Source organism: Chlorocebus sabaeus, chromosome 22 (genome assembly GCF_047675955.1).
Source record: "Chlorocebus sabaeus isolate Y175 chromosome 22, mChlSab1.0.hap1, whole genome shotgun sequence".
Taxonomy (NCBI): domain Eukaryota; kingdom Metazoa; phylum Chordata; class Mammalia; order Primates; family Cercopithecidae; genus Chlorocebus; species Chlorocebus sabaeus.
Window position 1 is genome coordinate 28,319,887 of NC_132925.1, and position 26,353 is coordinate 28,346,239.

The 26,353-nt window shown below is 38.8% G+C and overlaps 1 protein-coding gene across 1 annotated transcript in view; it reads right to left on the reverse strand.

Annotated features, from left to right (window-relative positions):
* MYH15 (myosin heavy chain 15) overlaps positions 1-26,353 on the reverse strand; it is a 160,199-nt gene that overhangs the window by 89,033 nt on the left and 44,813 nt on the right. The window contains 7 exon segments of the mRNA XM_073009642.1: positions 797-967; positions 1,447-1,596; positions 7,598-7,716; positions 16,262-16,400; positions 17,597-17,700; positions 23,692-23,787; positions 24,304-24,367. Of these exon segments, the coding sequence (XP_072865743.1) occupies positions 797-967; positions 1,447-1,596; positions 7,598-7,716; positions 16,262-16,400; positions 17,597-17,700; positions 23,692-23,787; positions 24,304-24,367 (843 nt within the window).

Sequence of the window (26,353 nt, forward strand, 5' to 3'; positions counted from 1 at the left end):
TGTGACAGCATAGCTAGAGTTTTCAGGAAATTAAAGGCTTCAGACTACCCAGATCCATCTTCAAGATTCACCGCAATCCATGATTATGGCGAAGCCCAAGAGGCATGTAACTGCTAACATGCCGCCATGCTTGCTCCCTTGGAGAAAGCCACAGAAAGGATATACATAATTCCCCAGCAAACCCCGCTCATCTTTCCCAGAACATGCAGAAAGATTTCAGAGTATTGGGATATCACCAAATTCAGAAACCGTACGCTGCAGCTAATTTACTAATAAACCATGACGTACTGTCATAAATTACTTTAACTGGTACTTGTCCAATTAAATGAACAAACTACATCCTGCAAGGTAGTGGCCTTGAGGATTGATGGCAGTTGTTTGTTTGCATGCTAATTTGCCAAATTTCGTTAAGCTGCTCTGGGTCTACTCATTCACCTTATGTTAATCAGTCAGGCCCTACAGTGCTCATATTTTCAGCTCTGTGTTTTTCCAGTCAAGAGCACGACAATTTTTTAATCTCGACAAGTTTCCTCTCACATTAACAGTGGAGGCCATGCATTAGCAGCAAATATGCAGTGAAAACCTGCGTTAGAGATGATGGAGGGGGCAACTGACAAGAGAGTTTCGTTCGGATGCCATGGGTGATGCACACAAACACCATTAAGATAAAATGTGCAGGACTTTCCGCCCCCATTTCCCATCCTCTGATAGAGCCTAAGTCCTGACATGGATCAACGTAACAGGCAGGGACAATTCTCCCGAAATGAAAATGGACAAGGAGAAAAACATATATTACCTTCTCAATGAGATCTATGCAAGCTTGCAAATCCAGACCAAAGCCAATAGACACCCATTCAATGCTTTCTTTCTTATATTCCTCTTGCTCCAAAACAAACATGTGCCGATTGAAGAACTGTTGTAACTTTTCATTGGTAAAATTAATGCAAAGTTGCTCAAGGCTATTATACTTCAAGGATATGAATAGGTAAGAAGAAGAGATAAAAATAAAATTGAGGTCCACTTTCAAGAATGTCAGGTAAAGAAAAAACCATAACCATTATTATATGATCGGAAATAGACCCAACAAGAAACAAATGCTCAATTAACTCAATTAATTGTAATTTTGAATTGTAATATCATTAAGTGCAATTTTCTAAAGAGTATTACAATAACACAGCACTTAATGGTATTAAAATTTAAAATCATAATTAATTCCTTTACCTCTATTTACCTTTATGTAAGATAAAATTAAGAAATCAATAAATACTTAATACCATTAAGTACAACAATAATTACTATTAATTATAGCTCTTCTCCAATCAAGGTAGCCCTTAAGGTGTGCACAGAATGATCCTCATGCTTTGACCATATTTTCCCATCTTCAAGTAACATTTTCTAATCTTCTTATAAATATGCATTGACTTCCTTCTTACCAGATACACTTACCTCAAGGATTTCAAAACCAGTGATGTCAAGAATGCCAGTGAAGAACTGCCTTGACAGCTTGGCATCCAGGGCCCTGTTGATCCATGCCACTAGCCACTTAAACATCCTTTCATACATTGACTTGGACAGGGCGCCAACAGCACAGGTTACCTAGAAATCACATTGAAAACACTCCTTCATCTGACTGAAGTGTTCGTTTTAATCCTGGGCATTCTCTATCAGCAACCACCTTCTAGTCAAATCAGGATGTGTTTATTGACCTTCTGTAGTTCCAACATTCTGATGAATACAGTGAGAAAAGGAAGAAAAGAAAGAGAGAGACAGAGAGAGAGAGAGACAGACAGGAAGAAAGAAAGAAAGAGAGAGAGAGAGAGAGAAAGAAAGAAAGAAAGAAAGAAAGAAAGAAAGAAAGAAAGAAAGAGAGAGAGAGAGAGAAAGAAAAAGAAAGAAAGAAAGAAAGAAAGAAAGAAAGAAAGAAAGAAAGAAAGAAAGAAAGAAACAGAGAGAGAGAGAGAAAGAAAAAGAAAGAAAGAAAGAAAGAAAGAAAGAAAGAAAGAAAGAAAGAAAGAAAGAAAGAAAGAAAGAAAGAAAGAAAGAAAGAAAGAAAGAGAAAGAAAGAAAGAGAGAGAGGGAGGGAGGGAGGGAAGGAGAGAGAGAGGGAGGAAGGGAAGGCAGGCAGGCAGGCAGGCAGGAAGGAAGGAAGGAAGGAAGGAAGGAAGGAAGGAAGGAAGGAAGGAAGGAAGGGAAGGGAAGGAAGGAAGGAAGGAAGGAAGGAAAAGAGAGAGAAAGAGAGAAAGGGAGAAAGAGGGGAAGGGAGGGAGGAAGAAAGGGAGGGATGGAGAGAGGGAGGGAGGAAAGAAGGGAAGGAAGGAAGGAAAGGAGGGAGGGAGAAGGAAAAGGAGGGAGAGAGGAAGGGAGGAAAAAGGAGGAAAGGAGATGGGTAGGAGAAAGGAGTAAGCTAGCCTGGTGCCTCCTTATGGAAACACAGATGAGAGGAATCATGTTCCTATTATTAAAGGGCTAACTATCCCGGGTTATGCTGTGGTAATGTGTCCCAAAGCCTTGCTATTCAAAGTGTGATCCTAAGACAAGCAGCAGCAACACCACCTAAGAGTGTGTTAAAAATGCAAACTCTCAGGCCCAGTCCCAGACCTACTGAATCAGAATCTGTAAGCTAATACAATCCCCAGCTGATTACTATTGACAAAGACTCTCTCCTTGACCAAACTTTAATGAGGATCCTCTGACCCCTTGCCTCCACCTTACCTGTCCTGTCTTCAGCCTGTCTAGCCCAGCTGCAGCAAGAAGTCTGCTAAGTCACTCACCCTTGATCTCTGATTAAGTTCCCCTATCCCCCACCTTTGATGTACATGTTATTGGCCTGCCTTTAGCAAGAATCCTGTTAGGTCAGTTTAAAAAAATCCTCCTACCCACTGTTAGTAATTTTCCACCCACTGATCCCCTCCCTCTGGTCTTGGGCTATAAATCCCCACTTAACCTTGTTGTACTTGCAGTTGAGCCCAGTATCTCTACCCTGCTGCAATATATCTATTGCAGCAGTCCTGAATGAAGTCTTCCTTACCATTTTAATAAGATTCAGAATATTTGTAATACCATGCATAATAGTTTGAACATAGTGATATAGTACATTAGAAATTTATAATCCCTAATCCTTGTTCTGCCACTGCTGTAGATGCCAATGAATTGTGTAACCTTTGGCAAGTGATCTAACCTTTCTGGAAAGCAGCATCTTCATCTGAAAAACACTCTTAAAGGATCTTCCTAGCCTTAGCTTCCAACTTTTTATTATATTAGTTCCTAGTGTTGCTCTCAACAACCTGGACAGAGAATAGCCATTTGGTGCATCATTCTGACTCAGATTCTCCTGCTGTAAAACTGAGGCTGCCTTTTCCTTCCCTGGAGGGGTGTGGCAAAGGTTCTAAAGTAACCCACTGGGGACAGCGCCAACCTTTGTGCCTGGATGATGCTCTACACATGCAGATCCTGCTTCCATAACTCAATAGCACTGCTGTAGTAGCAGGTTTCTGACATACTCCAAGGAGGAGAGAATTTTAGTTGGCCATTCTCCAAGCCTGGCAACAGAACGTGCTCTCAACCACTTAACATTTAAAATAGGCCTATCACATCCATCCTTCTGCCCAGCAGACAGCACGCAGCAGGAGCCAGTTGGTTTCTGGTGGTGATTTAGTTATGAGTCACCCACTCCCTGATCAGTTATCTTGAGTCATTTCCACAGTAATCCATCAGCCGGATGGCATCACAGTTTTTTATTATCAGCATCAAGAGCACACACGTACAAATAAAGCATCAAGAATGATTTTCATCCTCTGTAACACCGAAGAAATCACTCTGTCTACAGCAGTCACTTTGAAACTTTAAAAAGAACGTGACTAACTTGCTCACCCCCTTTTAATTCCCTAAATACTTGAGAAGTAGGAGTGGGAGAGACACTATTAGGTCAGGTGGGGCAAGTGGTAGAGAAACATAGGAAGAAAGCCTGGAGATGTAAGCAATAGGAGAAATGGATGGTAAACGTCTGCTGATGAATTCATGAAACAGATCAATATGTTGCTCACTAATTAATCATTTTCATCATTTTCTGTCCAATGAAGAGGAAATGAGGTGGCTAAATCTATACTTCCACTTTTCAAGGGTTAAGTGCACCCATTTCTTAGCTCTTTTTAAAACAACCTCACAGAAGACTTTGGTTACTGGGGGCAATAGTGCATGATAGAAAATAATAGAAAAAAAAATAATGAAGTCAAATAGTTAATTTTTTTTTTTTTTTTTTTTTTTTTTTTGAGATACAGTGTTGCTCTGTTGCCCAGGCTAGAGTGCAATGGCACAATCTTGGCTCACTGCAACCTCCACCTCCAAGGTTCAAACGATTCTCTTGCCTCAGCCTCCCAAGTGGCTGGGATTACAGGCACACACCACCACACCTGGCTAATTTTTTTGTATTTTTAGTAGAGACGAGATTTTACCATGTTGGCCAGGCTGATCTCGAATTCCTGACCTCAGGTGATCCTCCCCTCTCGGCCTCCCAAAGTGCTGGGATTACAGGAGTGAGCCACCGTGCCCAGCCAAAATTTTTAACTACGTTGATCCCTGCCTTTCTCACTTGTAAAATAATAATAATGAAATATGCGTAGCTCAGGGTTGTTGTGAGATATCCAATGAGACAGGGGATGCAAACTGACAGCAAATTTGACACTTAGTATCCAATAAGTGTTAATCCTCCCTTTTCTACCCCTTTTCTGCTTTTATCACTTCCTCATCCTCACCCCAGTATTTACTTACTAGTTGTGTCGCCTTGAGTGGTTAATCTTTCTAAGGGTCACTGTCTGTAGCTGTAAAATGGCAATAATAAGATCTACTTTGTAGGCTTTTTATTAGATTAAATGAGATAATCCATGCAAAGCACTTAGCACATCACCTATAGTTAGTGCTCAGTGGACATTATTATTATTTTATTATTAATCATAAAGGAACTTATTTCTAGGTGACATAGTTAGAAATATCATGGAATCATGAAATAGTAGACCTCAAGATCCTTACTTCTCGATAGGCATATATAGTGGTTTTCACCCTGGGATGGTATCTCCTCAAAGGAGGAGTGCATTTGGAAATGCAAGTGGCATTTTCTGGTTGTCACAGTGACTAAGAATGCTACTGGCATTTAGTCACCTGGGGGCCAGGAATCCCAAACATCTACAATGTGCAGGACACTCTCATCCATAAACAACTGTCCCATCTTAAATGCCAATTACATTGAGAAATATAAAGTTGTTCAGCCACTTCACTGCGGTGCTCAGAGAGATGAAGACAATTAACCAAGGTATCAGAGTTAGTAAGCATTACAGCTAGAACTAAATTTTGTATAGAATGTTAACGCTGCAAAATTTTTTCCCATCTTTTGCAATTGTCATCAACAGAGCATACATGTCTCTATTTTTAGCAGTGACAATTGTCTCTATAAAATCAGTAAAATTCCTAAGGAAAAAAAAAAGCCTTAGAGTGTGCTTTTTTACTATGTCTCCAGGAGAGAGAGAGTGAGAGACAGAGAAAGGAGGAGGTTTTTTTATTTTAATGTTGAATAACAATATATTAGCTTGTTTCACTGGTCCTGTTATAGTAAAGGCTGGAGTCCTTACTATAATATTGTGTTTTTAGTTCCTCAGAACACAATATGAGAGAACTGAAGGCTTGATCTCAGCCCTCCTATGGGCTCATTAGTTTTATTTTTATTTTTTGCTTTTATTATTATTTTAATTGAAAAATAATTGTATATATTTATGAGGTACACTATGATATTTTCATACATGTATACAATATGGTAATGATCAAATCAGGGTTATCAGCACATCTATACCTCAAACATCGATCATTTCTTTATGTTAGAAACATTCAAAATCTGCTCTTCTTGCTATTTGGGCTCATTAGTTTTATACAGAGAAAACCCCTGTTCTATAATCATAGCATGTCACGCATGTTGTGGTGAATGTCTAAGAAGGCACACAACTGCTGAACAACTCTAACTCCACTGCCAAGAAATAGCTCAATTATGTGTCCTGCTGATCGTGATGCAAGTTTAGCTCAGTGTAGTCTATTTTAACATGTGTGGAGCACTTACAGCTTACAGGGAATTGTTTCAGATGCTTGGGGCACTAAGATGAATTAGACATAGTCCATGCCTCAAAGAGGTTAGAAGACAAAAATGTAAGCAGATTATTTCAATACAGTAAAGTTAGTATTATAGTAGAGGTAGAATTATCTATTTATAGAGTAAGCTAAATTAATAAATTGATTTTGATTAGTCATTTAAATGTTTTAAATAACACAGACACATCAGTTACCTTAATACACCAAGGGAAACACATCCATTCTAGTCATCATATAGAAGATGACTGTCTTATATTACAAATTTGTACATTTGTCTATTTTTCTTTCAGAGTTAGGGTGTATACTGAGTAAGACTGGGTAAGAATGTTACTTAACGTTCCCTTTGACTCAGTTTGCTCAACTAGAAAAATCATAAATTATGCATTTCTGCCCTACTTAGCTCTGAGTATTATTGTAAGAATAGAAGGCAATAATACCTGTGAATGCTTTATCCATACTATGTGTGACACCACTTCCTCTTTCCAGAAAGGCTACATTTCTCAGTCCCTTTCTGTAGCTAAAGGTATTATTTTGCTAATTCTTATCAATGAACTGTTAGTGAAAGTGATATTACTTCTAGCCCAAGCAGTTAAAGGTGGTTGTACTTTCTCTACAAATGATCTTTTCTCCTTGTGCAGTCACTTTGGAGGCCATGTGTCCCGGAGGACATAGAACTACAAAGAACAACATAGAACTACAAAACAGAGAAGGCTATATACTCTGTATTGGACTTGATGTAAGAAACATTTTGTTGTCACTGAGATTTTAGTGTGTATGCATTACTGCAGCCCAGCTTATCTCATATTTTCCCTTACACATTACAGCTATAAATTATTATTTTTGAAACTTACTAGCATGTTTGGATGGTCTCATTACCCAGTGGCCCTGGGGATATTTACTGCATTAAGGCAAAACCTCAGAGAATTTGTTATTCTCCACTACAACATTCTTATGGATGCTGAACAAAGTCTACATGACGTTCCATCTCTCATTTCTGTTCTCAATACCCACCTCCTTTCAAATATTGGTTTTTAGCATATGTCCTAAAACTGTTTCTCAACTAACATGTCACCATGTGTCTTTTATGTCAAAGGAGCCAATATGCCAAATATGTGAGGCATGCCAATTTGCCAATTTTATCCATGTTAGGAACGAACAGCTTTGAAAGCTTCCTCACTGGATGACAAAGATGTTGATCACAACAAGTGGAGGGTTTGTCTGCATCTGCAAAGATACTTGCTACCTAAGGAAAAACTTTCAAAATGTATGTTTCAGACAAGAGCATTTATTGTGGTGTGCATCACAAGTAAAAACATTTGGAATAATCATCCCAAGAGCTCTTTTTTGCTCGTTTATAGAAGCTTTTATTATTGCAAACATCCTTAGTAGTTGAAAAATATACAAGTACAATATATATACAATTATTGGAAGATCATAGAATAATAATGCTCTTGAAATATCACCTTACCTGTTCTATAGTTTGACCTCTGGTAACATACTCATTACCAACTTTGATTCTAGGATGGATCAAGCCCTTTACCAACTCAGAGGAGTTAATGCCCATGAGGAAAGCAGCTTTGTCAGCATCTGGTCATCAGAGATAGAAGAGAAGGAAGGAGAGAGGAAAACACTGTTAAAATTCATTCCATTATAGCCAAACTAACCACCCAAAAGACAGAAAGATAGTGTGTTTAGATCAATGTAGCAAGGTAGATTGTAGTTTTCAAATAAATGCCTGAATCCTAAAAGTTTAAAGGAATCTATTTCTTGGAAATGCAAGTCAAAGCCACATTGAAATCTCACTTCATCAGTTTGTTGGCATTAATGAAAAAGAAAATATAATGCCACTCACACCCACTAGAATGACTGTAATCAAAAAGGCAGACAATAACAAGTGTTGGCAAGGATGTAGAAAAAATGGAACCCTCATACATTGTGGGTGGGAATGCAAAATGGTGTGCATTTTCTGTAAGAAACAGTTTGACAGTTACTCTGAAGTTAAGCATAGAGTTACTATAGAACCCAGCAATTTCACTTTCAGGTACACACCCAAGAGAAATGAAAACATATGTTCACACAAAAAATTGTACACAAATGTTTCCAGCAGCATTATTCACAATGGTCAAAAGGTAGGGAAAAGTGAAATATCCATCACTGATAAATGGATAAAAATATGTGGTATACTCATATAATAGGATATTGCTAGTCATTTTACAAAGATGAAGCATTGATGTGTGCTACGACATGGCTGAAACTTGAAAACATTATGCTAAGTGAAAGGAAGTCAGACACAAAAGGCCACATATTGCAGGATTTCATTTCTATGAACTGTTCAGAACAGGCAAATCCATGAGGACAGAAAGTTGATTTTGGTTGCCACAGGCTGAGGAGAAGCAAAAATCAAAGTAACTACTAATAGTTGCTACTAAGAGTTTATTTTTGTGATAATAAAATATTCTGGAATTAGATAGTGATGGTTGCACAGCCTTGAGAATATACTAAAACCCAATAACCATAGTTTAAAAGGGTGAATATTATGGCATATGAATCTTCTGAAAGAGGACTAGTATCAAGAAATAGACTCTTAAAAATTGAGATATAATTTGTCTGAAGGACATGGAAAATGCCATCTTTATTATTTGTTTTCTCTTTCTATGCATGTACTTGTGGACTCTTTCAACAAAACACGGACTTGGGCCATGTAATCTGATAATTATAGACAAGCACCAATCAACAGAAGCCAGGACACTTGCCAGTTATCTGTAAAACGCCCATCCTTTCCCAGCAAAGTCTCTGTTTACTCCGTAGTGCCCTCTGCTGTCCAACAATAATACTTACACCCCACAAAATTGTTTTATGAAAGAAAACTTCCATTTCCTAAAGTAGTGGAGAATAAGTATTATCAAAAGGAAAAGTAAATAGGCATGCATCACTTTAGGTATGAAAAAAATGGCATAAAATAATGACACAGGCAAAACGTTATAAGCATATTTCAAATTGTAGATTATTTCAGTTACCAAACAAAATAAATATTCCGCTCATCCAAAACCTCTCTCTGCTTTCTATTTTAAATGAATTTGGAGATATGCTAGTATGTCTGGCATAGTCATTCTGTTGAATAATGTCTCATAATAGGAGGTAGTGCAGCGTTTCTTTAATTCACTAAAGAAAAAAAAACTGCAAATTTTCCTGAGCAATAATCACAAACAGAAAATAAAGGAAAAACAAAACACAATTAGAGAGCTCTATCTCATCTGTATTAGCAATATCAATTTCCTTTTCACAGCCTTTTAAGTGTTTACAAGGCTAAAAATGTTTGAAATGTTTGATTTGCTTATAAACTAAAATCAATATATATTATACATACATTGCTACAAGCTATATACCTACTTTATGTTAGTTTATTTGCAGTGATAATAGCCTGGGTACTTGGTTGTTACGAAACCTTTCAAAACACAAAACTTATCTGGAAAAATAAATGAAAATCAAAAGTAGAGCAGACATGCCCATCCTGTGCTGAGATGAGTCTGCTAACAGTGCCAGGTTTGGAGGCAAAAGCTTGACAATTTCAAGTTAAGAATCCGGTATGTCAGATCATAGACTTTTTGAACTGGGAGAGACTTTATAGAGTATCTAATCCAGTGTGAAAATATGTAAAAGATGGGAAGAAATAAAATGTGTCTGGTCAATCTGAGTGGAGATGAACAGTAACCAACAATGTGAAAAAACAATTTTCTGGTATCTGTGCAGGTTTAAAAAAAAGAGGAAACACTTGTTTTTTCTAAGCTTTAGAAGCATACAGAGGCATGATACAGGTAATAATAGTCTCAAGGAATAGTTTCCCACGCCAAGAGTCTTCATATATCCTTTTTCCAGTGTTAAGCACAGTCCTGTGAGTCTATTTTTATCCATGAACAAAAGAAACTCAAATTCTTTCAGGAGTACCCCACCTTAAGCTTAACAGAAATAGCATGTAACATTACAGGATTATTTCTCACTTACTCCAGAGACAGTTGAGTATCTACAGACAGGACTAGTGTGCCCTGGATTTACTCCAGAGATTTACATTATGCATCACATATGTTCTCTGTTTTGGGGGGCGGAGGAAGCAATAGAAGTCATCATCTTCCAAAAAGTAAATTACTTCATTTGCACTAAATGTTTACAGTTTACAACCAAGATGAAAATAGCGTAAATATATGAATAAATGCCCATCTGACATTCAGGAACTACTATTGTAAAGATAGCAATGTGTGTAAACATATTTTAATCATATTCCCAAATAGGCTTTATGAAATTCCCACCCATAAGCATCAGTTCCTTCAGGACCTTGTGAATGAACCCATGGACTTTAATTAGGCTGCATGATCTTACCTGGGGGAGGTCACATTTAGCTACAGTGGTGGTTCTCAAGCATCAGTGTGCATTGGCATAGCTGGAGAGCTAATCAAATATTAAACAACAGGCTCCCTGAAGCAGGTTAGGGGCTGGGCTGCTCTAGTTTTATCATGTTACCCAGGTGATTCTGATATACATACAAGTTTAAGAACAAAGTTGTTATTGCGGTAGTCCTCAACTTTGACGGCACATTGGGGTCCCTGGAAAGTTGTAAAAACAAATACTGATGCCTGAAATTCACCCACAGAAATCTGGTTTGTCTGGCTTGGGTAATGCCTGAGCTTCAGGATTTTAAAAGTTCCCCAGTGATTCTGGTGAGCAGCCAAGTTTGCAAACTACTGTCTAGAGAAGAGTAACCAGGTTTGGTAAGTTTATTTTGAAATCAGGAAGATGGAAAGAATAAAGTATGACTTCACCTGAAAACAGGTGAAAAGATAGAGAAATTCAAAAAGCAATCTTTTCCAAATTTACAATTCTATCCCAGTTCAGTCCCATCTGCAAATAACCAGATATAAAAGAATGAAACAAAATCCAGTTTTGTCAGTCTACAGGGGTTATGATAATGATATTAATCTCTTTTATGGAAGGTTATAATACAATTTTTGAGTTGTTCATATTTCATTAATTTATTAAACAAAGTTTACTGAGCATTTGCTATATGTAAGCCCTGATGCTAGATAACGTAATAAGAAAATAAATAAAAAAGGCAAAAATCCTTGGCATCAAGAAATTATAATCTATGAGAGTAAGTAAAACACGGAGAAAAAAATAATATGTCAGTAAAACAACTGCATAAGAAACACAGATATCAAGTATCACGAAAGTGTGAAGCAGAGCAAGAGCCCTTCTGGGCTGCATGACCGGGGAAGGATTAAAAAAGAAACAACATTCAGTCTGAGCCTTGAAGGATGACAAGAGTTTTTGGAGGCAAATATGGGAGAACAAGAGTTTCTGTAAAAATGAACAGCACGACTTGAAGCCACAGGCATTGAAGAGTACAAGGTATGGTCAAAGAAGAGGTTATAACCCAGATGGATTGGACTACAGTGCCAGGGAGTGAGAGAGAAACTGAGAAAAGTGGGTGCTTTCTGGTTGCAGAAGACATCGAATGCTGCTATAACGTATTAATTAAAGAATGGGGAAATGTTAAAGGAGCTGTAAGCAGAGAAATGACATAATTAGAGTCAGGCTTTAGAATGCTTACTTTTGGAAATGTGCAAGACAGACCAGAGTAGTAAGAGTTTTAAACTACAGAGTGAACCCATTGCAGAATGCCCAAGTGTCAGATGCTGAAGCTCCAAATTAGTAATGAGAAAGGGAGAAAGAGAGACTGAGAAACATGCCTAGGAGGTTTCCAGTCTGAGAAGTAGAGAGAAGAACAGTACCATAAATATGAATAGAAATGCCAGTAGGAAGACATCACTTAGGGGAGAAGATGATGGACTTTTAGCCATGCAGAGTTTAGGATACTAGAAAATATGCAGCTGAGAGTTGGAAATATGGATTTGGAACTCAAGAAAGAGGCAAAGGCTAGGATGCCCCTTTGGATTTGGGTGCCCTTCCTTCTTCCCTCTTCTCCATCTGTCAAGCTCCTTCAATTCCTTCCCAAATAATTAACTGGGAAAAATTTACCAAAGCTTAATACATTAAGAACCTTTAGAATTAAAGAAAAATTCAACACCTCTGTTTTTAAAATGAGCTAAAGGTAGAAGCATACTGAAGAAAACTCAGTATCCAGTAAGATGCTTAAGTTAATTATGGCACATTCACACAATGGAATATTTTGTAGCCATCTAAAAAGATATTGCAGAAAAGACAAAAGATATTCAAATATAATTTAGTAAAAAAAATACTAGCATGCATATGATCACAAATTTTTATTTTAAAAAGTTATATGTGCATATTCAACTAGAAAGCTACATTTAAAAATATGTCCTTTGGCATTCACAGTGATTGTCCCTGAGTAGGTAGGATTCACATAACAAATAATTATCCATTACTATGTGCCAGGCACATTTTAAAACCTGGAAATATAGCAGTGAACACACCAAATGAAGTCCCTGCTCTTACAAAGCTTACATCTGGTAAAGACTGAGGGGTGAAGGCTAGGACAGTCAATAAAAACTAGCTGTATGAATGACATGAAGAAAAATATATAGATTAGGGGGATAGTGGTGGAGGTAGCTAGAGAAGGCTTTTCTAATAAGGTAAGATCCAAGAAGTTACTTTAATAAGTGAGGGAGTAAGACATGAGGACAGGAGAAAAGTTCCAGGCAGAAAGAGGAGTTAGTGAAAATAGTCCTTCAATAGGAGTGCTTACAGGCTCCAAAAACAACCAAGAGGCCAGAACATCTGAGTGGAGGGAAACGAGAGAAGAGAAAATGGTAGATTTTGCTACTAACGGTAGGGATTAGAGAGAGACAGAAAAGTATTGGTTGGTGCAAACATAATTGCGGTTTTTGCTATTAAAAGTAATGACAAAAACCACAACTACATTTGCACCAACCTAATATAGAGGTTAAGGAAGCTGTGACAGGGATGTGGGGTTTCATTTGGAGTAAGGTGGGAGCCATTGTTGAGTTTAGAGCAGAAGCAGGACATGGTGGAACAAGGGCTGACTGACACTATGAAAGGACTGACAGTAGCTCCTGGGTGCAGAGCTGTCCACCCATCCATCATAGGCAAGGGTTCAGGCAGGGAGACAAGGAAGGAGGCAATAATCTGGCAAGAAATGGTGGCTCGGGCTAGGTGGTGGCAGTGGACATGGCCATGGTTATAAGCTGTGAGCTTTTGGATTTCAAAGGTAGAGACAAAGAAAAAGAGAGGAGTCTGGATGATTCTGAGATTTGAGTCAGGGTGACTGGGAGAACCTAGCTGGCATTTTTGAAGACTAGAAATGAAGAGTTGGTAGTAAAGGCAGGTTGGGATGAAGAGTTCAGTTCTATTCATGTTCAGTTTGAGATGGGCACCAAAGAAATGAGTATAGAGAGTGAAGAGGAAAGATTCAAGGGTTGAACCCTGAGCAGGCCTAGAGCAATTAGCAGTAGGGAAGACAAGGAAGCTCCAGCAAAGAACCTGAGAAGAAGCCAAAAGGGAGAGCAGATGAGATTACACATTTCATTTGCTCATCTGTGTTTTCTGATTTATTAATAAGTATGCCTTGTTTTTTGTAATAAAAACCATTCTTCAAGAAAAACCTTTGTTTTAAAGCATGCAAAAAGCAAACGGGATGGCAAAAATAAAATAAGATGCCATAAAAGCATATGTGAATATGTTAATGTGTAAGATGTTTACAAAATCTTCATATTACATGCCTCACTTCATTCACATCTGTGCTGAGTCCTCTTCTCTGAGGGACTTCCTGACCACCCTATCTACAACAACCCTTGTATCCTATCATTCTTCATTTTTTAAACTCTGCTTTACTTCCTTTTTGTATGGAACTTGTTACATATTTATGTATTTATTGTCTAACTCCCACACTAGACAGGACAGGGACAATATTTTGTTCACAGATATATCCCTAGCATCAAGAATAGTCCCTGGCACAGCCTGGCCTCTAAAATTATTTGCTGCACAACAGGCCAGGTGTGGTGTTTCAGGCCTGTAATCCCAGCACTTTGGGAGGCCGAGGTGGGTGGATTACTTAAGGACAGGAGTTTGAGACCAGCCTGGCCAACACAGGGAAACCCCATCTATACTAAAAATATAAAAATTAGCCCAGCACAGTGGTGCACTTGTAATCCCAGCTACTTGGAAGGCCGAGGCACAAGAATTGCTTGAACCTGGGAAGCAGAAGGTGCAGGGAGCCGAGATTGCCCCCCTGTACTCCAGCCTGAGCCACACACAGAGCAAGACTCTGTCTCAAAAAAAAACCCAGAAAACTTATTTGTCAAACAACAAAAAAACAAATAACCTAATTTTAAAAATAGGCAAAGGACTTAAACAGACATTTCTCAAAAGATATAGGAATGACCAGTAAGCACATAAAAAGATGTTCAACATCACCAACCAGGAAGGAAATGCAAATCAAAACCACAATAGACACTACTTTATACCCATAAGGATGGCTACTATAAAAAGCAAAACCAAAAAACAGAAAACAACAAATGTTGGCATGGATGTGAAGAAACTGGAACCTTTGTGCATTGCTGGTGAAAACATAAAGAGGTATGGCCACTGTGGAAAACAATATGATGGTTCCTAAAAAAATAACAGATTTACCATTTATTCTAGCAATTCCACTTGTAGGTATATACACAAATGAATTGAAAGCAGAGACTCAAACAGATATTTATATACCAACATTCATAGCAGCATTACTCATAATAGCCAAAAAGTAGAAGCAACCAAGTGTCCATAGACTGATGAAAAGATAAATGTGTTACATGCACACACTGGAATATTGTTTAGCCTTAAAAAGGAATGGAATTTTGATACATGCTACGACATGGATGAACCTTGAAGACATTATGCTAAGTGAAATAAGCCAGTTACAAAAGGTCAAATATCATATGATTACGCTTACAAAGGTGCCTAGAGTCAGAGAGTAAAACAGTGGTTACCAGGAGTACCGGAAGGGGATAATAGGGAGTTTGGGTTTAATAAGTACATAGTTTATTGAGGTTGAAATGATGAAAAACTTCTGGCAGTGGATTACATTGCTAATTATATAACAATGTGAATGTTCTTCATGCCACTGAACTGTACACTTAAACGTGGCTAAAATTGTAAATTGTACGTTATGTATATTTCATACATTAAAAATACAAAATTTAAAAAATTAGTTGTTGAAAGAGTTGAATGAATAGATTTTCTCTTTTCATTTCAGTTGTAAGGAATTTTAATATTAAATGGAATAACTATGCTTTCTTCTTTTCATAACTGTGGGGATTTATTTTAATGATCATTCTAGACAGATCATTCGTTGTAAGGGGCCATAAATCTTTCTGGTAAGCAGAAAAGAGTACAGATTTTTTTAAATGTGAAGAAAAAACAAGGGGAAATGAAGCCTCCTGGTCTCACCGCTGTGAGTTAGTTACATCCCGTGGGAATTCCAAAGGCCTTAGTTCACATCTCCATTATGTCATTTAATACATTTTATCATAATTTGCTCCTTATTATTTTTATTTTATTTTATTTATTTTTTTGAGACTGAGTCTTGCTCTATCGCCCGGGCTGGAGTGCAGTGGTGTGATCTCAGCTCACTACAACCTCTGCCTCCTGGGTTCCAGCAATTCTCATGCCTCAGCCTCCCAAGTAGCTGGGATTATAGGTGTGCGCCACCACTCTCGGCCAATTTTTTGTATTTTCAGTAGAGACATGGTTTCGCTATATTGGCCAGGCTGGTCTTGAACTCCTGGCCTCAAGTGATCCACCTCAAGTGATTGGCCTCCCAAAGTGCTGGGATCACAAGTGTGAGCCATCGTGTCCGGCCATGATTCGTTCCTTTCTCTCATTGTTCTCAATAATCTATGTGCTAAAGGCAATCTCTTTCACCCAAGTTTAGCAAATTGACTGGATCATCAATAATTATTGAGGAGTGCTTCTTATTCTGTGATAGGAGGATTCTACATTAGAATGGTAGTTGACAGAATCGTTTTTGAAGAACAGCAACCAAGGGAGACACTACTGATTAATTTTAAGTAAGAGGTGAGGTTAACTGCAAGGAAAAGGGGGCAGGCTTGGGCCCAGGGATTTGAAGTATATACCATATCTTCAAAATAATTCTTACTTTCTGTGCCATCTGCTTCCAGTTGCTCTTCTCGAGGTTTCTGTTTAAATTTCATGTTTCCAAAGTGCATGATGGCTCCAGTGAGTTTATAGCATCCATACTTCTCATCAGGAAGAAAGCCCAAGATGTCCATGGCTTGCTGTAAAAACAGAAACAGATGGCCCTGTCTTCATTTGCCTAATGGCTGCAGTGAGCACCTCACCCCCGCTGTGTTACACCTCGGGCTGTGGGCTGAAGGGAATGAGATAGACAGCTCTGTTCAAAGCAATGCAAATCAGCCCTGCTGGCACTTGGTCACCCGCAGTCTGCTCATCCCTTTAAAAGAGAATTAGGAAGGCACAAGACCAGGCTTGTTTATTCCCCAGTAGTTTTAGAACTTTCCTTCAATGCCCTGCCTCTCTCTGGTTCCTTCCAGCAACAGATCACTAACTGGCTATATCAGGTCAATTATTTTGCCTTTCGTGGTTATGGCAGAAAGCACCATATCTGCTGAGTTGCTTGTTTCTGTGATCCCATGTGTTCTCCTGACTTTATTCTAGAGCAGACACATTTCAAAGACTGGTGAAAAGAAATGTTTAAGAAAAGCCACCTCACCATAAAATTGCATCCTATGTATCCACTGCACAAGATGTGCATTCTCATACACCCCAAGAGGGAAAAAATTGGTACAATCTTTCTAGTGGTTAATTTAGAATATGTACCAAGAGACTATAAAAAATTCATAATCCTTCGTATTTTCACTTCTAGGAACCTAGCATAAGGTGAATCTGATATACAGAAAAAGTGTTAAGCTACAGAGATATTCACCTCAGTGGGAGTGAAAAAAATCTTGAGTCTAACACTAGGAGAATAGCTCAATAAACAACAGGACAAATGCCTGATAAAATCTTAAGTACCCACTTAAATGTTTATGAAGAGTTCCTAAAGATACTTGAAATGCTAAACGATTAAACTGAGAAAGCAAATTCTATATGCCAAATGTATATGCAGCATAATTACAGTCTTTTGGTAAAAAACAAAAAACACTAACATGACCATACAAAAGCAGCTGCAAATAGATAAAAACAGAATAAAGACTGTAAAGATACACACCAAATAAAAGAGATGTTTGTCACTGAGTTGAAATATCTTTCTACTTTTTCACAGCTTCCAAATTTACTATATTGACAATGTGCAGTTTTCTCATAAGTCAGTAAACTTTGGACAGAAGCAGCCCTACACCCCTATGGAAGCAAGACCACTTCTCCGGGTCCCTGAAGAACAGAACTCTAAGATGCTGTCTTTCATTTCTCATTGCCATTACCAGATTTCACTTTGACAACTAACAAGCCTTACTTCTGTGGCCAGCAATTCTTCAGCGTCATCCAAGCTCTCCACAGTAACTGCTCCACAGGAGCAAAAGTGGAAGTCTGAGGGATTTGCAGACACCAGGAGCATGTCTAGAGTGGGAAAACCATTCGTTAAACAGCTTAAAGAAATCTGCAAGGCCTTAGAAAATAATGGGTCAATATTCACAGTTTACAGTTTAAATCATACTTGTAAACAAGCCAAAATAAAATCCATATTTTATACCCAAACTTCTACAATCAATGTTTGCCCTCTATTAACTTGTCAGTAATGTGTTAATGCCTCCCAAGAGAAGACAGGCTGGCAAATTCCAAAAGCAGATTCAATTGTAGCAGTTTCAATTGGTGCAAAAAAACAAAAACAAAGGAATAACAACAACAACAACAGACAACGTGTGCTGGTAAAATTTTGAAAACAGGAATTTGGCCTAGATTTATGACTGAGGGCTGGAGGACAAAAGTATTTTGTAAAATTATAAGTAGAACAGATCTGAGCTTCAAAAGCTAGGAAGCAGCCAGACCCTGGGGTCAGCGCCCAGGGAACATTAGCAGGGCAACCCTGTCACATCACATCCTCCCTATTAGGGAGCTGAGTCTGTCTTTCAAGGGATCCATAAGTCAGCTGCTGTGTTCAATGCTGCACCCTGATATGTCTAAGAGTCCTGACATGATTCACTTAGTCAGGAAACATAACCCAGGCCGAAGCAGAGGCAGACTGTCAGTCACGCATCAAGTGACTTGGCAGAATCACGTTAACCTCTCACTGCCCAACACTTGATCCCAATGAAGTTTTCTTGAGCTGATCTTATTTTTCTATTTATTGCTCAATGAAGTGAAAGTCGGTTATCTTGAACCCCAAATCTCAGAAACAAAGAAATTGGGCTACATAAACGTTCACAGCAGCTTTGTTAGAAAACAAGTCAAATGACCATCTGCAGTTAAATGGGCTAACAAACTGTTGTACATCCATACAGTGGATTATTATTCAGCAAACAAAGGAATGAACTATAAATACGTGCTAGAACATGGAAGAATTTCAAAATAATTATGCTGGGTGAAATAAGCCTGACAAGAAGAATATACACTCTATTTTTTTTGTTTTGTCTTTAAACATTCTAGAAAATGCGAACTAATCTATGGTGACAGAAAGCATATTAGTGGTTGCTTAGGGACTGGGGCTGGGAGAGGAGGGCTCCAATGAGTGAGAAGGGACAGGAGGGAGGTCCAAGGACCTTTTGAAGATCCAAGGACACTTTTGAAGGTGTACATGCATTATGTTGATTGTGGTGACGGTTTCATACACACGCATATATATGTTAACACTTACCTGTTATATACTTAAAACACATGCCATGTACTTTAGTTGAAAAGTACTTCAATAAATTCGTTTTATAAAACTTTAAAAATAAAACAAAATTGGCCTAGCTTAAATCAAGCAGAAGGTTAATATATGTATTTTAATAAAAATGACCTGTAAAATTTTTTACAGTACCTGTTTTTTAAATGATTTTTATTTTTTTTAATTGACAATTTAAAATTGTATATATTTATGGTGTACAACATGATGTTTTGATACATGTATACATTGTGGAATGGCTTATTCCAGCTAAGTAATGTATCATCATTTCACATACTTATTTTTTTGTGTGGTGAGAATATTTAAAATCTACTCTGTTAACCATTTCAAGCATATAATACATGGTTATTAACTATAATCACTGTGTTGTACAATAGATCGTCTGAACTTATTCAACTTTTTTAGATTCTACTTGGGTGAGATAATGTGGTATTTGTCTTTCTGTCCCTGCCTTATTTCACTTAGCATAATATCCTTCAGGTTCATCCACGTTGCCATACTTGACAAAAATAACAAGATGTTCTGTTCTTTTCTTTTCTTTTTTTTTTTTTTTTTTTGAGACAAGGTCTCGCTCTGTCACCCAGGCTAAGGTGCAGTGGCATGATCACAGCTCACTGAAGCCTCAATCTCCCAGGCTCAAGTGATCCTCCCACTTCAGCCTCCCTAGTAGCTGAGACCACAGGTGCATGCCACCATGATCAACTAATTTTTTAATTTTTTATAGAAACAGGGTCTTGCTATGTTGCCCAGGCTGACCTTGAACTCCTGGGCTCAAGCAATCCTCCCTCCTGGGCCTCCCAAAGTGTTGGGATTACAGTCATGAGCTACCATACCCAGCCAAGATTTCCTTCTTTTTTTTTAAGGCATAATAGTATCCTATTGTGTATATAGACCACATTTTCTTTATCCATTCATCCTTCATGGACACTTAGGTTGTTTCTCTATCTCGGCAATTGTGAACAATGCTGCAGTGAACATGGAGGTACAGATATTTCTTCAGGATACTGAGTTCATTTCCCTTGGATGTATTCCCAGTAGTGAGATAACTGGATCGTAAGGTAGTTCTATTTGTAATTTTTTGATTAACTTTCATACCATTTTTCATAATAACTGTAGTAATTTATAGTTGACTCAACAGTGAACAAGGGTTCCCTTTTCTTCACATCCTTGCCGACATTTATTATCTCTTGTCTTCTGATAGCAAGACAATATCTCATTATGGTTTTTGCTTCGCATTTCCGTGATGATTACTGATGTTGAGTCTTTTCTCACAGACCTGTTGGTCATTTGCATGTCTTCTTTGGAGAAATGTCTGTCAGGTCCTTTATCCATTTTTTAATCTGGTTGTTTTCTTGCTATTGAGTTGAGTTCTTTCTATACTTTAGATATTAATCCCTTATCGATATACAGTTTGCAAGTATTTTTTCCCATTCATTCAGTAGATTCTCTCATGATGATGCATGATTGTTGTATAGTTTATGAAGCGAATACTCAGGGTATGAGGCCAAATGTCAAGGATTCCAATATGGAAGGACCTCTTGGTCACTTATCATCACTCCTGGAATCTATACACTAGTTGAATAGCAAGAATAGGTACAATAAATAAATAGAAACAAAAAAAGTCAAAAGAAAAAGAAAAGAAAAGGGAAAATATATGTAGGACCAAGCTATACAGATGGCAGTGAGAACTAAGGATTTTGAATGGGCCCTGTCCAAAAGAACTGAAGAAATGAGTCTTAGCTATGCCTGGAACAAGGGTCAGATATAATTGAGAGCAAAGGGGTAAAGGGGTACTCATGGCCATGTAGAGGTCAAATAGGGACTGGCTCTGAGGTAACATGTCACCTCATTTCCTTGACTCCTTCAGTGGGTGGCCAGCCTCTCTGCTGTGATTTCCATACCCAATTCTTTTGTAGTGTGGACAAATCCTCATATTTCAGGATATGTGGACATCATCCTCATATTGTTAAGATATTCCCTCTTGTATTAAGCCTCAGGATACTCTGAAGCTCTTCTTTGGCAAACATGGATGGTAAGAGTTCCAGATCATCTTTTAAAATGTCCCCCAAAAGGACAATGGGTGCTAAAACAGGTAGACTGACAATACCCAGTTTGGACCACCAGATGTCAGGCTTTGCACAGTAATCAATCTCAGCAACCCCCAAAGACTGAAGTAGATAAATGAATTCAAGATAAGCATGAATTTTCCATAGCAGCCCAAAGGCATCAGATGCTTCTATCAGTAAACAGAGATGCTCTGAAAATAATCTTGCAGTCTCTGCTGGTACCTTCATCAGATCTTATGTGTCAGTCGCCCTATACCATCCAGAAACACATGTCAAGAGTGTTAGATTTGATAGGGTTAATCAATGGAAGACCAAAAAAAAATCCTGTTCCAGGTTGAGGTGAAGAGAAGGTGGGGAGGAGAATGTACTGCTTACATAACACCAATTACATCTATGGCAAAAATAATTGTCTCGTTGGCAGAGCTTTCCCCATTTGGTAAGAGTACTTTAAAGACCAAGTAGTCAAAACACTGCTAGATTTAATACTTAATCTAAGGATAATGGACTGGGAAAATTGTTCCCATCAGTTCACCAGCCTGGATCTGTAATCTTATCCTACGTCCGCTTCTGTGGGAGCATTGTTGTCCTCAAAAACTTACCTCAAATATAATACCTTGGAAATCAAATCAGCATGTCATTCTCTCCTTCCAATGAATCCTTATGCCCCTTTAAACTCTCTGCCATGGTCTACAATGTGCTGCATGGTCTAACCCCTGCCTACTTTACCCTATGTTACCCTCTCTACCACCCACAGTGGCCATTTTGCTATTCCAATAATAAATCAAATGCATTCCTGCCTCAGGACCTTTGCAGTCACTGTTCCCTCCTCCTGGAATTTTATTCCTGGAAATCTTTGCCTACTTGCTCCCTTACTTATTGAAGTATCTGCAAAAATATTGTCTTTTCAGAGAAATTCCCTGACAATTTCATCTAAAATAGAACTATCCACAACCCTACGAAACCCCATTTCTTTCTGTCCCCTCACCGCACTTTATTTTTCTTTATTCACCTGCCATAATAACCTACAAAGAAATTAGAGCATTTTTTTTTCTTTTTTGAGACAGAGTCTCACTCTGTCTCCCAGGCTAGAGTGCAGTGGCACATTCTCGGCTCACTGCAACCTCTGCCTCCCAGGTTCAAGTGATTCTCCTGCCTTAGCCTCCCAAGTAGCCACAATTACTAGCACCCACCAACATGTCTGGCTAAGTTTCATATTTTTACTAGAGACTGGGTTTTACCATGTTGGCCAGGCTGGTCTCAAACTCCTGATCTCAAGCAATTGACCTGCCTCAGTCTCCCAAAGTGTTGGGATTACAGGCATGAGTCACCATGCCCAGCCTAGATCATATATTCTGTACTTGTTTGTTGCCTGTCTTCCACACTAGACTATAAGCTCAGAAGGGCTGAGGCCTGTCTATCTTGTATCACCACTGTACCCCCCATGATTAAAAAGCAGTGCCTGATATACACATGGAAGCTCCAGAATAAATATTTGTTGAATAAATACATGAAATTCATTCCCTTATTCCACAGGGATCTTATTTTATGTTTATGGCACTATCATTCTCCTAATCAAATCACAAAACTTGGGGATATTTTTGACTCATCACTCTTCCTCACTCCTACATTCAGTCACTACCAAGACCTGTCTATTCTTCCACGCATCTATCCCTTTTCCCCCACCCTTCCATTCCCACACACTCTTTTAGATCACTGTCTTGTCATCTCATACTGGGACATTTGCAATCCCTTCCATCCAAATATCTGCCTCCACACCATCCTGCCCATTACCAGCTTAATCATCCCAAATATTGCCCTCAATAAATCATGACCTCCTATTGCCTCACTCCCCACAACACACTCACACACTTGCTCTGCCAGCTCCCTGAGTTCAGAAACCATCAGAATAAAATCTCCACTATTCCTCTATGCAAATCTTTTCCTTTAGTCAAACTGGTCTCTCTGTTCCCTGCTCCTGCTTTGCCCTTTCCCAACATTGTGTACACTCTTCCTCCTACCAGAAGCAGCCTCCACTCTTCACTTTGTCTGACTGAATCCCCTTCCCATTCTTCATTTCCCAACCTAAATTCCCCTTCTTTATAAAACTCCTGGGCCAGACATGGTGGCCCAGCACTTTGGGAGGCCAAGGTGGGAGGATTTCTTGAGGCCAGGAGTTTGAGACCAGCCTGGCCAACATGGTGAAACCCCATCTCTACTAAAAAGGAAAAAAGAGAGGAAACTCCCATTGACCACCACACACTATGATGCTATCTCCCTCCCCGGGTCTCTTATCTTTACCACTCATGTAGTTCTAATTAAGGCCTTAAATTAATGCTTTTATACACACACACACACACACACACACACACACACACACACACACACTCACCCACTCACCTCTGCTGGGTATCCTACCCACTTTCAAACACTCTTCTTCCTTTTGCTACCAAATTGAAAAAGAAGTGTTGCCATTTACTGTCTGTCCATATAAAATTATACAACACTAGCTCTATAATTGGTTCAACTCCCTAAGTTTTAAGGATGAATATACTGAAGTCTAAATAGGCTAAGAAACTTACTGAATAACACTTTTTCATCCCCTAACTATGGCTTATTTTTCTTGTTTTGGAATAATCCTAAGCTCCAGAATTCTACACTTACCATGAAGCTCTTTTTGTCCAGATAGAATCTGATAGAATATGTGGTAGTTCCTCTCTCCAGGCTGCTGGAAAATCACCCTGGACTTTTCAAGAAAATCTGGATGATGAGAAATGAATAAAGATTCATACTTAGGCATTCTTGCAAAATGTAGAATAAAAGTAATCAGGCTGAGTGCAGTGGCTCACAACTGTAATCCCAGCATTTTGGGAGGCCGAGGTGGGAGGAGCACTTGAGGCCAGGAGTTTGAAACCAGCCTGTGCAACATAGTGAGACCTCGTTTCCACAAAGAAAAATTTTAAAAATTAGCTGGGCATGGTGGCACATGCCTGTAGCTGCAGCTACTTGAGAGGCTGAGGTAGAGGATTGCTTGATCCCAGGAGTTTGAGGCTGCAGTGAGCCATGATCATGCCATGGCACTCCAGCCTGAACAACAGAGTGAGACCCTGTCAAGAAAGAAAAGAAAAGAAGGAAAGAAGGAAGGGAGAAAGAGAAAGAGAGAGAGAAAAAAGGAAAGGAAAGGAAAGAAAAGAAAGAAAAGAAAAGAAAAGAAAAGAAAAGAAAAGAAGGAAGGAAGAAGAAAAAAAGTAATCAGATAGTGCAATGACTACTTACAGATATCAATGTCCACAGATGACAGCATGCCTCTGGCACCAAAGTGCATCCTGATGAATTTGCCCTAGTGTGGACACAGAACACACTCAGACACAGAACACAGTTTCCTATTCAAATTTTCCAAGCACTTGCAATGGCTTCATTATATGTAACTCTCAAAACGACTACTTCCTCAAAAGTAAGAAACAAACAAACCAAAAAAAAAAAAAAAAAAAAAAGAACAGAAAAATGCAACGTGGGTTTGAGATGAGATAGCACCAGCTGATATCTGGAGGAAGCCAGAATGATTGTCAGGACTAGCAGTGGTTCTGGCTTGTAGCCCCAAATCTGCTGATTGTGCTACCTGTGTATTCTTGCCGGCACTGTGAAATCTCTCTGGGCCTCACTGTTCTTATCTAAAGATAATAAAAATATTTCCTCATCATATTTGTTTGTTCATTCAACAAACATTCATTGAGCATCTACTAAGATCCAGGTAACCTTCTAGGCACTGGAGATACCACACAAGAAAAATAGACATGGTCTCTACCCTCACAAACCTTATAGGCTAGTGGGTAAACAGTTACTGCAACAGCTCTGACATAAAATCACAAGAAAAGCCAGTATCCTAGAACTTAGAAAGTCAGAGAAAGAGGGGGCATAAAATGGAGTTGAAGAGGTAGACAAACTCCATATCATGTAAGCCATGTAGAACACGGGAAAGGGTAGGGTTTTATTTTTTGTGTGCTTGGGAGACATTGTAAGGTTTTAAGCAGAGGAGTGATGTGATCTAATTTGTTTCAAAGCACACCTTGGCCTAAATAATAGACGGATACCCTTTCTTCCTTATCAGTGAAAAGCCATAAGGCAGGATCTAGAGGGGCAGAAATGCTGTCCAGAGGTGCCAGTGCCCATGTCAGAATGCCAGATGCAGCTAAGGAGGTGGCACCATCTGGTTGCAGCTAGAGCCTGTGGGATGAGGATGCTGGAACAGGGAGGAAGTCAGCCTGGTGGAGGTTGGCCCATGCCAGGAAGGCACCAGGGCAGGACAGCAGCCTGGCAAGAAGAGGTGAGTAGCTCTGTACAGGGGGATCGAACAGGTCCATTAAAATATGTAGGACAGTGGGAGTCACACACACAAACACACATGTATATATACCCATACATACAAACGTGCAGGTACATATGTATGTGTGCACATACACATCTACAGAGGTATATGTATACATATCTATTTAGTATTAATTGAAAATTTTAACCCAGATTTCTTGATTATTTTGAACTCCTTTTTTTTTTTTTCCTTCTCTCTTCTTTCTTTCCTTCCATTGATCCATCTTTATGCTTATTTTTCTCCTCTACTTCTTTCCTTCGGTCTTTCCAACTTTTCTCTCCTTTCTGTTCTCTTCTTCATCGTTTTTTAAGGCAAGTTCCTGCTCTGTCACCCAGCCGGAGTGTAGTGGTATCATCATAGCTCATTGCAGCCTCAAACACCTGGGTTCACGTCATCCTCCTGCCTTAGCCACTTGAGTAACTGGGACTACAGGTGCACACGACCACTCCAGGCTAATATTTGTGTTTTTAGTAGAGACAAAGTCTCACTGTGTTACCCAGGCTGATCTTGAACTCCTGGGCTCAAGTGATCTGCCCACTTCAGCCTCCCAAAATGTTAGGGCTACAGGCATGAGCCATCACACTTGGCTATCTTTCTTTTTACCTGATGTTTTTCCCTTTCTTCCTTTTATTTTTTTCCTTATCTTTCCTCTTTCCTTTTTAAAAATGTTCTTTTTCCATCCCTCTATTCCTTCCTTTTTCCTCCCTTGCTTTTTTTCCCCAGCTTTCTATCTTTCATATTTCAGCAGAAAGTCCTTTAGCATTCTAACAAATCCCAAATCTACCAGTTGTTTTATGAACCAGTATTAGTGCCTACTATGACCAGCCAGACACTGTAAGCACATCTAAATGTGAACAGAGCAGCTCTAAGGCTTTGGATGGAAACTAGCCAAATCAGCATGTGGTTATTATTTAATTATGCCAGGAGACTCAAACAGGAAGCCTTCTGCAAATTTTCTTG